This window comes from Anguilla anguilla, chromosome 11, assembly GCF_013347855.1.
Source record: "Anguilla anguilla isolate fAngAng1 chromosome 11, fAngAng1.pri, whole genome shotgun sequence".
Classification (NCBI taxonomy): domain Eukaryota; kingdom Metazoa; phylum Chordata; class Actinopteri; order Anguilliformes; family Anguillidae; genus Anguilla; species Anguilla anguilla.
The window spans coordinates 30619820-30634430 of NC_049211.1; the positions used below are offsets into that span (position 1 = coordinate 30619820).

At 42.1% G+C, this 14611-nt stretch overlaps 1 protein-coding gene across 13 annotated transcripts in view; it reads left to right on the top strand.

Moving 5' to 3' along the window:
* The window catches only part of LOC118207312 (basement membrane-specific heparan sulfate proteoglycan core protein-like), a 140323-nt gene that overhangs the window by 83566 nt on the left and 42146 nt on the right, over positions 1-14611 (top strand). For 12 of the 13 annotated variants that reach the window (XM_035380772.1, XM_035380762.1, XM_035380767.1 and 9 more), the window contains 11 exons: positions 132-221; positions 738-968; positions 1455-1568; positions 1923-2050; positions 2482-2568; positions 2668-2720; positions 3027-3191; positions 3578-3688; positions 5210-5307; positions 6271-6451; positions 10927-10986. In XM_035380772.1, the coding sequence (XP_035236663.1) occupies positions 132-221; positions 738-968; positions 1455-1568; positions 1923-2050; positions 2482-2568; positions 2668-2720; positions 3027-3191; positions 3578-3688; positions 5210-5307; positions 6271-6451; positions 10927-10986 (1318 nt within the window). The remainder of the gene's footprint in view (positions 1-131; positions 222-737; positions 969-1454; positions 1569-1922; positions 2051-2481; positions 2569-2667; positions 2721-3026; positions 3192-3577; positions 3689-5209; positions 5308-6270; positions 6452-10926; positions 10987-14611) is intronic. The other variant, XM_035380768.1, reaches the window with a different exon arrangement.

Consider the following 14611-nt stretch of genomic DNA (forward strand, 5'->3'; position numbering starts at 1 on the left):
GGGGTGTGCAGTACTTAGCTTTCCCAAATGTCAAATTCCACAGTGGCATGCAGTAATCCAGTGACAGTTCTCAAGAATGTTTTCGTTGGGTTCCGTAATCCTGTTTTTTTTTCTTTTTTTTTGTCTTTCAGGGTAACGACATCACCCTAGTTTCTCGCCAGACATGGCACAGGAGTCAGGGTACACGAGAGTCTCGTCAGTTTGAAGTGGTTTTCAAAGAGGTGAGTGTACCCTGTTTAGATTTGGGCAAGACCCTCCAAATGATCCCTTTTGAGCTATTAGTTTTTGCTAGCATGCATTTTTGTCTCTCAGGCTTAACTCTAACTCTTCTAATTGATTTTTTTTACATTTTTACTGTCTGTGTGTTTACTGTTTCTGGTGTCATATACGCAATACTGTAGTATGGAGTAAGTATTAGGAGTTGCTGTTTTAATCATTATAGAAATGGTCTACCCATGTGCCCAGACCTCAAACGTGGCTCCTTGTTTAGATGTCCCTTCACAGTGTGTCCATGGTGATGTGGTATTAGGGGGTCAAAATAGCACAAGAGGTTGGAAACTGGTCTTGCAACTCAGAGTTTGCAGGTTTAATTCCCAGGTGGGGTACTGCGATAGACAATGGATGTAAAAAAAATAGTATCTGTTAGAGAGTCTGTTAGAGAGTATCTGTAAATCTCCTCATTTTGAAAGGTCAGTTGTGGCTTAAATGGCAGTGCTTCTCTCTCCTCCGCGATGCAGAAAAACTGGCGTCGCCCGGACGGGATGCCGGCCACCAGGGAGCACCTGATGATGGTGTTGGCCGATCTGGACGACGTGCTGATCCGCGCCTCCTACTACACGGATATGCTCTCGGCTAGCATCTCCGACATCCGCATGGAGGTGGCCGTGCCCAACTACAGTGGCCTGGCCCAGGCCCTGGAGGTCGAGCAGTGCCGCTGCCCTCCTGGGTACCAGGGCTTGTCCTGCCAGGTGATGCCCGCACTCCGCCGCGTTCCCCTCCGCCGCAGGCCAGGCGAAACGGAGGTGGAAAGTCCACAGGGGTCAGAAAGTGAAAGTCCCGCCATGCGTTTCTTCCATCCGTGAACTCAGCCAGCTGAATTCACTAATTAGTTCTACTTCCTGGCTGAAGATTTGTGCTCATTTGCAAATTCAGGTGATTGGAACAAAGTACTGATGAGGACTTTCTGAACCTGGATTTTACACCTCTGGTCCTAAATCAATCAGAATCAAAACACTGCCGCTTCTATAGCATGCGATGGCCATCTTCTTCAGTGTCAATTATTCACCATTGTTGGGAATATCAACATTTATTAATAAATCAAAATATTTATTTATTATATAAAAGCAGCATAAAATCTATTTAATCTATATATAGTTTTTAGTTTTTAATACTGTCGTACGTAGTCCACACACGTCTGCATCATGTGACCTCTGACCCCTGTGCTGTGTTGGTAGGACTGCGCCCCAGGGTACAGCCGCACTGGAGGGGGTCTGTACCTGGGCCACTGTGAGCTGTGTGAGTGCAACGGTCACTCGGATTCCTGCCATCCCGAGACTGGCGTCTGCACGGTAGGCGCCCCGTCCGAATCCTGCCTGCCTGTGGCGGCAGAGCTCCTCTTTTGGCACTGTACCACTCATTAAGTTCAGGAGTAGAGACCACCAGTCAAATTTGAAGGCGGTCTTTATAGTAATAATGACTATAAAGGTTTTGGGGGGTTTACCCATTCAAGACTTTAACTGACTGATTCCGCTAAAGATAATGTCCTTATTTAATCAAACAGGTTATTAATTCAGCAGTGCGGTCTCCTGATGAGCAGACGGAGACCGTGGTGGTTTCTGAACTCACCCAACCATCTTCCACTTCTGTGCCCAGCCAAATGGGGTTAACTGGGGTTAACCTCGCTCTCATCTCCTTGCCTCCAGAACTGCCTCCACAACACCATGGGGGGGCTGTGTGAGCAGTGTGCCTCTGGCTATTTTGGGGACCCCACTGCCGGGACCCCCGAGGACTGCCAGCCCTGCGCCTGTCCGCACATGGACCCTGACTATCAGTGAGCAACAAGCGTCATGTGACCCCAACCCCACTGTGCCTCCACTATTACCCCAACAAGTGGAGAATTACTCCAACACACCCCCTAATCTTAACACATCCATATTAGTCCTCAAACATATGATGGAAAAGACTTTGGAACCCATTTAATTTTCCATTATATATGGTACATATTTATTTCTAAGCTTACACCCTTAACCTGTGCAGCTAAAACACGTTACATTTGTACATATCCATTCATCTCTACAGCTGGATGTTTACTGAATTAGTTCAGGTTGAGTAAAGCAAAAATCGTGGTCCACCAAGACCCAAACGTGCGATCTTTCGCCATACCTGCTCCTGAAGTGTTACAACACGGGCCAACCACGTACCTCTGAGGGGACACATGTCCTTAAATCGGGAGAAATGAAGTGAACGTGTCTGTTTTTCCAGGTTCTCTCCGACCTGCGAGAGCACAGGAAATGGAGGATACCAGTGCACTGCCTGCCTACCTGGTTACACCGGCCAGACCTGCGAACGGTAAGACCACCTCCTCCTCCTCCTCAGACGTTTGAGGACATGGTTGAAGTGTCATCTCGGTGCTTCCTCTTGACGTGTTTGTGCTTCTCTCCCCCACAGCTGTGCTGAGGGGTATGAGGGAGACCCCCAGAGGAAGGTCAGGTGCCGCCCCAGTGAGTATCATACCTGCATTCGCCCAGTGCAGACAAGTTGGAGATTCTCAAGTGGTTTTCAGATATGAAGGGAATTTTGGTGGCAAGTGGGGGAAGCAGGTCTTGAAATATCAGATTTGGTATTCTTGTACAGGTACATGACTAACTTTTACTGAAAATGAATGTGATTCTAAATAATCCACTTTCAGCATATTTTACATTTATCGCCTGTCATGATGCCATGTTGAAAGTCTGATGGAACTTTATGCTGATCGAGCGATTCTATGTGTGTGATTCTCCTGGTGTTTGTGCCCTGTCCCGTTACAGACGCAGCCTCCCTGGTAGTGAAGGTGCACCCCGAGCGGGTTCTGGTGTCCCAGGGCACCCCCGTGACGCTCAGATGCCAGGTGACCGGCTCCCCACCCCACTACTTCTACTGGTCCCGGGAGGACAGGCAGCCAGTGTCCAGCCACGCTGACAGACGCAGACAAGGTACACGGCCCCTCCCACCCCATTGTAGCCCTACACACACATCTCTGGCCCCTCCCAGCATGGCTTGGATGTGGGCGTGACTTTTGGGAAGTTACAGCCAGGGTTTGGTGAAAATACAATAAAATGCGTACACAAAAGTGAACCAACTTAGCAAGGCAGGTTTTACCCTGATGTTAACCACACCTACAACTTTCTGGTAATGAGTCCAACTCCCAAACTGCTACATTACATCATATTGCAGGCTTTTAGCAGATGCCCTTTTCCAGAGCAACTTGCACAACTTTCTCATTTTTACATAGTGGGAATCGAACCTGCAACCAAGGCCAGTTACATAACCTGACTTTGCATCCAGTAAGTTCTGACTCTGTCCACTCCTCCTCTTGCAGGTGAGGAATTGTATTTCCCCTCCATCGAGCCCAGCGACGCCGGTGTCTACATCTGCACCTGCCGAGACCTGCGCAGCACCAACACCAGCCGCGCCGAGATCGTCGTCACCAGTAAGTAAAGGCTTCCGTGCATTTGAGCCAATGACGTGGTGTATTGTCAGATGTACTGAGGCGGTAATGTGCTTCTTAAACGCTGAATGTTTGTTCATTTGCCATTCATCCAGTCTGATTTACATACAGTTGGCTCCACTGCCTCTCAGGGGGAGAAAGTTATGGAGAGAGAGGAGCAGTGTTGAGTGATGAAAAGAACACAATTGTCTTGCGTTCCAGGTTGCTATAATCGGTATTCTCGAATGATTTCTGAAAATATAGGTAAGATTGACATCTCCATGTCTACAAAACTTTAGCTGAACAAATTTACAGTGGAAAGCTGCTCTTTTAAAAAATGAATGGCATGATAGATTCAAAGCATGACAATCCCAAATGATTGTATGATTGATCAAATAAAAAGATTTCTATTGAGCCCAGATCAATGTTAAAATGGTTGTACTGGGAAGAATCGACATAATCCACTGATTTTAAAAAAAGGTGATCATTGAACACAAAAGACACTGCTTCTTAGGTCTTCATAACTGGGTAATTACAAATGATAGACTGAAGAATGGCTATTCAAAATAAAGGTAAGACAATTCCGTCAGTTGACACTTGACCTTACATATCTGTCAAAATGCAATAATTAATACAAAATATGCCTCCTTATGATATTCACGCAAAGCTGAACATTTTTTTATAGCAAATTATATATACGGTGAAATATTTATGGGGGCTAAGTATAAAAAATGCTGTTGCTTCTATATGGTGAAACCAAAATGTATTAAAATACCTTTTAATAAAATAGTTTGATTGCAAATATAAAATTGTGGAGTACAGAGCCAAATCAAGAAAAAGTATGTTTTTCTCCAAAACATTATGGAGCTCTCTGTAAATAGATTAGGAATTATTAAAAAAGAAATAGTCCAGGCCTTACTGTAGGAATTTCAAAGATCAGAGAGATCTTTTCTGTCATTTATGTAAGAAAATGCGTATAATATGCAGAAACCATTAATATAAAGACTCAAGGTGAGGGTTCCCACTGAAGACCTCTGTCATTTCCATTGAATGATTAATTGTAAAAAATGTACAAGAATGAATAATGGCTTGCATTTTACACAGTATATTATATTTCTAAAACCTCCATGAAGCGTATATCATGTCTTCATTACCACAGCCTAACATAAATCACTTGCAGGAATTTTAGTTAGAGGGTTGCCTTTATGGCAGTTGACATCTTGTGTCATGTCACATTTGAGAATAGAATTTTTCATAACACACTGTGTCAGCCTTCATAATTGCTTGCATTTATGAAGATGTTAATGCAGCACATGAAGGCGTTAAACATGATGTGTGAAAATTTCATTACAGTGCTTATTTTGAAGTGTGACCGAAAAGCTGTAAACATAAATAAACATCATATCAGTCAGTGGTGGGCGTTTGAAGCGTCTGTCATTTTCTCAAGGCATAGCTTACATAACCCAGCCTTTTTATACATCGAGGATAAAATATACTGAGCTCCTGTTCTGTGCTTTTCACCAGCGGTTTCTAAGCCCATTGAGGTCACCGTCGAGGAGCCCAAAGCACAGAGCGTGACTGTCGGATCTGCGGTCAGCTTCATCTGCACCGCTAAGAGCAAGGTACGGTCTCAGAGGGCCTGTGTTCAGTGGTCACTGGGTTTAATGGTCACGTGCTGCTTCATGCTTCATATTCACCAGAAAAACGACTGGATTACTGAAAGTAGATGAGAAGCATACATTGTTACCTGTGCCAGCTAAAATTTCTTAAACACAATACTTAAATATCAGTTTTAAACAGACAGGTATGTCCGAATGCTGAGTAACATGCCCAGAGTTCCAACACCAGACGGCAGTCTGAGAATAAAATTCATGATAATTGACCCAAAGTTCCTTATACGCCTTGCTGATCCATCTACATTGGGCTGTCACATTCAAGTCCTGCACTGTCTGCAGGTTTATTTTAAATTAGCAGCCCATTTAATAAGCCCTAGAAACAAGGTATGTGCACTATCTAGCCAGTCATAATGACTTGGGCAACTACACCAGGGCTGCCCAACTCTGCTCCTGGAGATCTACCATCCTGTCTGCTTTCATTTCACCCCTAATTTGGCTCATCTGATTCCACTAATTAGCAGCTCAATGAGATCTCTAGTTGTTGAATGAGGTGTGCTTTGCTAGGGTTGGAGTGAAAACCTACAGGACTGTAGATTTCCAAGAACAGCGTAGAATAGCCCTGACCTTAATGCTGAAACATGTCAAGCACCTGAAGTCAATGCACTCTTTCAGTACTTGGATATGACATCCCTGATCTAAATGGAGAACACAAATGTTGGGGTCAATCCAGGAAATGGCTTGAAATTCACTCCCATGATGTTGTATGACAACATTTATGCTCTTGAAAACGGTTGAATTGGTTGAATTCAAATTTAAAACGGTAGAATATTTTTACCTTGTTTCCAGATTCACTGGACGTGTAACAGGTTGGTTACCCACTGGACTCATTTTGTTTGAACAGTTGCCTTTCCACGCTTGGTTTGATCACATTTTATTTGGGTCTTCCCCCAACCACCCCCCCCCTTCCAGTCGCCTGCTTATACCCTTGTCTGGACCCGTCAAGGCAACAGAAAGTTGCCCCACCGGGCCATGGACTTCAACGGAATTCTCACCATCCAGAACGTTCAGCCAGAGGATGCGGGAGTCTACGTCTGCACAGGCTCCAACATGTTTGCCATGGATGAGGGCACAGCCGTACTGTATGTCCCAGGTTTGTGATCCCCCCATCAGGCATCCATCATCGTCCACCCACCCCCCTGTCCCCACCCCCTTCCCCCCGTCCCCCCTGACCCACCCAGTGCATGGACCCCTGGTCTACATACCCTCTGTGTCGGCTAAGCTAACCCTTTTGCCAAAACATAACACCTCCTTTTATATTCTTCCATCTGTGCAGTCTTGTCTGTTGGTCTTGGTTTTTCCTGCTTGGCTGTCTGTAAAACCTTTACTTTTGCATGTCCAGAAACAGGGAAAGACAGTGTTAGGTGGGACTTTGTTATAAAATATTTTATTTATATTTTATTATAAATATTTTATTTAAAATATATCTTATTATGAGATATTGTAAAATGATTCCTCATACTTCTTCAAATTCAAGCTTAATCTCAGAGGTTGTGAGTGTTGTTTCTATGAGGTACATTACATAAAGTCTCAAAATATGTTCAACGCTTCACAGAAAGCTCATTCTCGTAAAGAAAAAGGATTACACCTTTGTAGCGATGGGGGTCTGTCCGCTAATACGGTGATATTGAGTAGCTATAAATGACTGGGTTTTAAGACTCAGGTCGACATGTACTGTGGTAAGATCATATCTAGTTTCAAGTGTGATTCCATTTTACTAATATACATGTTAAATGTGGAAGTATAATTGATAACTATTAGAAAGTAGTGTTGGAATAATCAGCTCTTTTATAATGTTTATTTTTAAAATTGAAGCCATATTAATGTAAGGGGTTTGTCGGCCATGCACAGTGCAGAACATAACCACTAAAGTACTGTAAATTTTGTTAAATCTTGGATATGTTTACACTGAATTGTATATTATTAAATATATAACGCTAAGCTAACTGTATACCCTTTGGTATATTCTGAAAGCAGTTGGATGATGTATCTCACTAGTTTTATGCTAATCAGAAATCTGATTTAAATCGAGCTAAATCTAGCTGTTTTAGGGCTTTATAGATCAGGTTCATAACTTGTTCTGAATTCTTGTTTGCTTTGTTTGAGGGCCTTAGAAAAAAACGGGCATACTTAATTACTACTACTACGAGTACTGCATACCACAGAACTGGTTTCCTAGAAGAGGCTCAGTTAGCTTCTAAACTTGAATGGCCTTTTGAAGACCCTGCCATAGCATTCCAAACAACTGTTATTCACCACATAGCCTGTAGAAGAGGCTTTGACCTTATTTCAAGAGAAATACATTCAATGGTTTTCCTGAACGTTTCTAACTTAAGAGACGATGTCATCTGTTTGGTTTCACCTGAGAGGAGCTGCATGGTTCGCTGACAGTGGCTCAATGATCTGTAATCCAACAACACTGTAAAGAGATCCAGGCGGTGACTTGCGTCGCGTTGTGTCTCCTAGCGTAGGTTGGTGCTCGTGTGTGCTGTCTGCATCCTTGGGTTGTCTCGGTCGGTTGGTGGTGGTTTCGGTCAGCTTTCGGGCCCTCGTTTTCCAAGTTTCCGCACTTCCAAGTTTAAATCTTCTTCTTTAGCCGGGTGTTGGTATTTGGCATTCTTTCTTTTTACACTATAGAAGAGATCCCCTCCCCACCCCCCCTCCCCTTTTGGGATGTGGACCAGTTTTTTTAGGATGAATGTCAATCACTGTTCCCTTGACCCGTGGGGTGTTGTGGTTGATGAGGGGTGAAAGCGATGTGGAGCTAATCGCACCCCCGGGACTAAATGAGAAAGGACTGCTGTATTTTTTCCCGCTTGCTAGAAGGATGCGGAAGTCCCTCTCACAACTTCAAGTGCCCATCACTCCATCACTTATGGATAAAACCGAACTCTGGATTAATGCTGTACAAACGATAATCAAACAAACATAGAAATGAAATTCTGAATGTTCATGTTTAAAATGGTGCTTAAGACTATACAACGGGTTCAACCTCTGCAATTTAGCATTGTTTTACAGGAATATTTTTGAACGCCACAGTTAGAACGATGTACTGCCTCTCTGTGAACATGATGTGACATATTTTGTGCTGCTTCACCACATGTTTCTTGGATAGTGTAATTCAGTACAGTGGCATTGGTATTTCTGTATGTTCATAATTTGGTCCAACCTTAAAATGTCATTAGATTTTTCACGTTGTGCTGTAGGTTACAATATTGAAGGATTATGAACCTTGGACCATTGCAGCGTTCTCTCTCTCACTCTCACGCACAAACATGTGTACACACAAACACACATGCACACACACCCCTTCATTTTTTATATGAAATGCTACATTAAGTAAAACTAATTCTAAATTTGTTAATGGGGCACTACTGCTTTCTTCTGATATCAGTTGAAAATTACTCAGATTTTATTATATTCAGTGATTTTATTGATATTTCTGTAAAATGTAGGTATTACAGAATAACAAAAGGAAATCTATGCCGTAAAATTAGCAATACAATGAATTGTAACCAAAATTGTCATACAAGGGAGTAGTACTCTGATACACAGATATACGTGTGTTTGCTTCCTCAAATCTAAATTAAAACACACTGTTTCATCTCTCTTTTTATGTCCTACTCAACAAAAATTACACGTACCACACAGTATGAACAAATATGAAAACATATGTTAGCTGTGACTATGAAAAATGCAAATGATTAGCAAATGATTAGCAACTTTGAGATACTCAAAGTTATATTTCAATCATGACAGCACCTGATTTGTTATTTAACTGGTGTTTGAAACTAAACTGAAAATGCATTCTTCATTTTTTAAATTTTTGTGGTCTTTGAATTTGAGCTCATTGGTCCATAGTTTAATTCGTAGTCAGTGTCGCAGGCTGTACGGGAAGGCTGATCAGCTTTTAAAAGGAAATTAATTATGCCCCCCCCCCCATCATTTAAGCAGCACAGTATTTTCACAGTATTGCTTTTATGTTTACTTTTAAATAATGGCTATATTGTGCAATCCCATGATCCAAGAATTAATTATTTCTTGTTTCATATGCAAAGGTGCTGTTTGGCCATATTTAGACTGACCCCCCATAAATAATGAATCCTGTTGTACATATTCATAATCCAGTGTATTTTATTTATCTGAACTGTGAAGTTGTTCACTTGTATAAAAGAATATGCTTACACTTGTCACTGCATTGGTTTGAACAATAAAATGAAACACAAGTCAAAATACCTGGAGTAAGTGTAAAATGGCTTTTCTACGTAACAGGTTTTGAACATGGGGTTGGCTTCGAGACTTCACCTGGTGAATCAGAAAAAAAAATTATAATACCAGTCAAAAGGCTGACTCATACAAGAATCGGTTGGTGAAAATAAATTTGCAGTTCTGAATAGGAGACATTTTGACAGTGTTTGTACATTAATTTCAAAATAACTTAAATGAATCCACCTCTTATAGTGAGGGGAACTCGAGTAGAGACTAATAAGAAATGTATTCCTAACAGAAATAAAGCTTTTGCTCATGTTTTGTACCAGTACGCTACTAACCAACCTGCATGCTTTTTTGTGGCTGTCATTTCATGTGACCTTGTCAATACCTTTTGTTTCCTGTGTTCACATCTCACGGGCAGTCTGTTATCAAGTCATTTATTATCAGGGATTGTACAAGTGATTAACTGTTATGCTGTTTTTATAAATGAATAACTTGATAGCATTTCCTTTCATTCTAGAGTACAGCATGGTAATTAAGTGTATTTTTCTGAGGGGGGGGGGGTTGTCACATTAACAATAAATTACACATGCTTTCTTGGGGACGTGAACGAAAGATCTTTTTCAATTGCATGCCAGTGAAGAAGAAAAAATGTACGCTTGATGAAAAGTAAACAACGGTAAGTACTGCTAATAGCAGCAAAACATCCGGTACACTATGGACAAATTGCAGTGAGCAATATGTTTGCAATATGTTGTTATGATGTTGCTCCCACGTTTGTCAACATTTTTGTTTTACGTTATGTATACAGCACTAACCAGCACAATGTTATCATGCATGTCACATGTATGTTACCTTACAGCACTATTTCTACATTTGACATAACACATTTTTTAAAATCTATTAATATGTCTAGTGCACCATATAAACACTACAATCAGTCTTATTGTTGATCATTTTTGAATTTCATGATTCCTCATCAGGGCTTTATCTACTGAGTTTTTGTATCTGTACATTATGACGTGTATAAGGCATTGCTCTCACAATTAAGGTGTAAGATCGCAAATATGTGATTAGAATGTTCTTAACTGAACATTCTAATACTGATGCAACAATCACTACCGGTAATTGAAAGCAATTGAGTTTGAGAACACTGACTTAGACTTAAATTTGAGGGAAAAACATTCCAAAACACCTGCTCTTTAAATGATTAAACTCATAGCATATGACATTTGGGGTCATTGGGGACACAACACAGACAAGGGCCGCTATGAAAGTCCAGTGTCGGTTTCCGTCCGAGGTGTCTCAGCTGTCCCTTGAGATTGTGCTGAGTTCCTGTCTGTCCCTCATTCGCAGAGGCCTCACAGACTCAGATGTTTTACACAGCCTATGAAATGTTTGAAGGACACAGAGCGCGTAAGTCCGCATGGCGTTCTCCGCAGTGACCCGCGCCTCTGGTCACGCATGCGCTCGTCGCCTCTTTACCTCCACCTCTGCCCTCGCCCTCGCTCATTTGGGTGGTGACTTCGACGCGCGTTCCAGGTGAGGTAATGCTCATGCACAGTGAACCCTAATGGAACACGAAGTTAACCAGTGTCCGAGATGCACCGCACTCCTGATCTTTGAACAGCTGACCCTTGTAAATGCAAATTGTCCTAGAGGCACGCACGTTCAGTAAAAACTGAAGAATGTCTGAACGGGTCATTCAGTTTATCTTGGCTTGTCATTTCCACTGCCTTTCTAGAGCAGGGTTCCTCAACTTCTGCTTCCTGGGGGCCAGATTCTTTTTGAAAATGGTAGTTCGGTTTAGGGGCCAAACATTTAAAATTTCTATGTATATAACAATGAATTAATACAAAGTTCATTGTACAAAATAGCAAACTTATTTAAATGCGCATAGCAATACTTATTATTTATTGCTAATGTGAGGTATGTTGATACTGCATGTACAGATGCACCTGGATAAGGGCCATGATTAGCTCAATGTCAGGACCGATTTGGCCAAAAATTTCCCATTGAATAGCCGTGGACTAGAGTATATACAGTAGCACTGTGTCAAGCCTGGAGGTCTCTGCTACAGTATTACATATTAAAATGTTTTGTGCATTAAGTATGTTTTTCCCCCACATTAATTTCCCCATCATTGTACATCATTTTTACACTGCCTGCGCTGAGCTGAGTCAAGCTGGGGGTTTGCCCAGCTCCGTTTAGGTCTGCTGAACTCACTTTCTGGCTACACTCTCTATTGGGACGTACCAGGTCAAGGCTATATATACAGCACTATAGGTGGTGCAGCTACCACCGAAAGAAAATAAACTGAAAACAAGCCAGACTGTGGACATTTATTACCTCAAAGTTTTTATTTAATGTTCAGTCTTGAGTATCATTTTTGAAAAATAATAGCTGTAGGGTTTCCATTTTTTTGGATTACATACACATTTCATAACTGGCCTCGCCTCAAACTGTTTACTTGCTTTGTTATGATTTTCACCTCGCTGTCTGTTGCAGTTACTCCCGCCTGCAATTCTGCGCAGCCGCCCTGCAATAAAACAGAAAAACTGCTGGACTGACTAGTTAAAGCCAAGTATTACCTACAGTATAGCAGAGGTGGCCAAACCAGGTCCTGGAGAGCCGCTGGTTTTTGTTGTTACTCGTCACTTAATCGATCAATTAAAGCAGTCGATTACACGGGTAACTCACCTCACCTGGTTTCTTGGTTATAAAGTCAAAAACCAGCAGACCCTGCAGCTCCCCAGGACCAGGGTATACTGCTCCTGACTTATAGTTATAGTTTTATTACTCCTCAGAGAGTCTAAGACAGAACCCGAAAGTAAAATAGTTTAACTTAGTGTAAAACAAATTTTTTGACGTACTGCTGTCTGGATATAGGGTAGGTCACCCCCTTTAGTGCAATATTGATTTACAGTTAGATTTGAACATATTAAGATATCAGTATAATATTTGCATAATATTTATGCTTAAACCAACACACGTTCAGGGGAAATAAATAGTAAATGTGGGCAACTTTGTTGTTAATGCACAAAAAATTTAAAAAAAATGTGAAGGGGCATATTGCTCCAATTAGCGAATGATGCCCCCCTACCTGGGGCAAAAAGCCTTTCAGGGGGCATTTTGCTCCAATCTCCATCTACTTTATATTCTAATGATTAATTAAGTTTACTTTTAAGTAATAATGTCAGTGTGATGTGTCATATTATCTTACCCTGCAGTTACTCTATCCTTCAATCATCTCACACAATCTCAGGGTTCGTGCTGTTTTTCAGACTAATCTGGCCTTTGTCAGGTCAGTTTGTAAAAATACTGGATTTAGCAAGATATAGTAAGTGGTGCTGGAAAGACAGTGTGAAGCCACTGGTGGTGGTGCTGACCCCAGTACCACTCAGCTGACCACAGCAGTGTTATCAGAGTAGGGCTGTCCCCACTGGTTTGATTCTGGTTCATTAGACTGTGCATGAGCATTACCTGGGACCAGCTGCTTCATTGGGTTCATTTGCTCATCATTGCTGGATGGCTGCATGTTATTTTGCATGGGGAAACCCTTCTCTGTGCGATGTCATTCATACAGAGAAACTCCTCTGTGCAATGTCATTCACATGGGGAAACTCCTGTCTGTGCGATGTCATTCACATGGAGAAACTGTTCTATGCGTGATGTCATTCACATGGAGAAACTGTTCTATGTGTGATGTCATTCATATGGAGAAACTACTCTCTATATGATGTCATTCACATGGAGAAACTCCTCTCTGTATGATGTCATTCACATGGAGAAACCTCTCTCTGTAAGAAGCCATTCACATCGGGAAACTTCTCTCTGTGTGATGTCAATCACATGGAGAAACATTTCTCTGTGCGATGTCATTCACATGGAGAAACTCTTCTCTATATGATGTAATTCACATGGGGAAACTCCTCTCTGTGTGATGCCATTCACATGGAGAATCTCCTCTCTGTATCATGTCATTCACATAGGGAAACTTCTCTCTGTGTGATGCCATTCACATGGAGAACCTCTTTTCTGTGTGATGTCATTCACATGGGGAAATTCCTCTGTATGATGTCATTCACACAGGAAACTCCTCTCTATATTCACATGGGTAGACACCTATCTGTGCAATATCATTCACATAGGGAAACTCCTGTTTGTATGATGTCATTCACATGGGGAATCTCCTCTCTATGCGATGTCATTCACATGGAGAAACTCCTGTCTGTTGGATGTCACCTCTTGACTGACAAGTTATTGGCAAGCCTTTTCATCTGCATAGTGCCCTTTGCAACAATACCTGAACCGAGAGAGGGAGAGGCATAGTCCTCCCTCTACTTCAGATAAGGACAGCCATGTTGCTTTCATTTGGCATTGGAAAGTGAAATAAAGTGGGGAAAGCTGGGACTTTGTGCATGCTTCTTCCTTGCATGCAAGAAGTGACAACTGCCACACGGGTTGTTTGCACAGCCGGGAGACACCATCCCCTGGGATGCGTCGGGCTTCCACTTCAGGTGACCCGCTTCGCTTCGAACATCACGCGTTGTGGTTTTACAAGCACTTTGGGTGCATTGGGTCTCCATGGGGGTGGTGAAGTTGACCTTGGTGCTCCAGTGTCAGTGGTGGGATGTACTGTCCTTTATCTCATGGGACTGGAATAAACCATTAACAGATGAGCCTGGAACTGAAGAAACACTGTATGCCTAAGGCGTTGAGGTTGTTGAATGTGTTTGAATCAAATGTTTTGCTCGAAGGTACACAGCTGTCACTATGCTAAACTGCACTGGGGCCCATTTGCACTCTCAGCTCTTTGGGGTTAAAAGACAGAATTCCGCCAGAGTCGATCTCGGCAAATGGGGCATGGAGTCGACTGAGCCGATGTGTGTTCCTGGAAGTCGGAGACAGCCGGAGAATTTATGATCATCATGGTCAAATTACCGTATAAACAAATGTATAATTTTTCAGAAACCATCATTCTCAATAATATGATATTATATTATGGTGCCCCATGCAATCTGATTATTTTACACTTTAT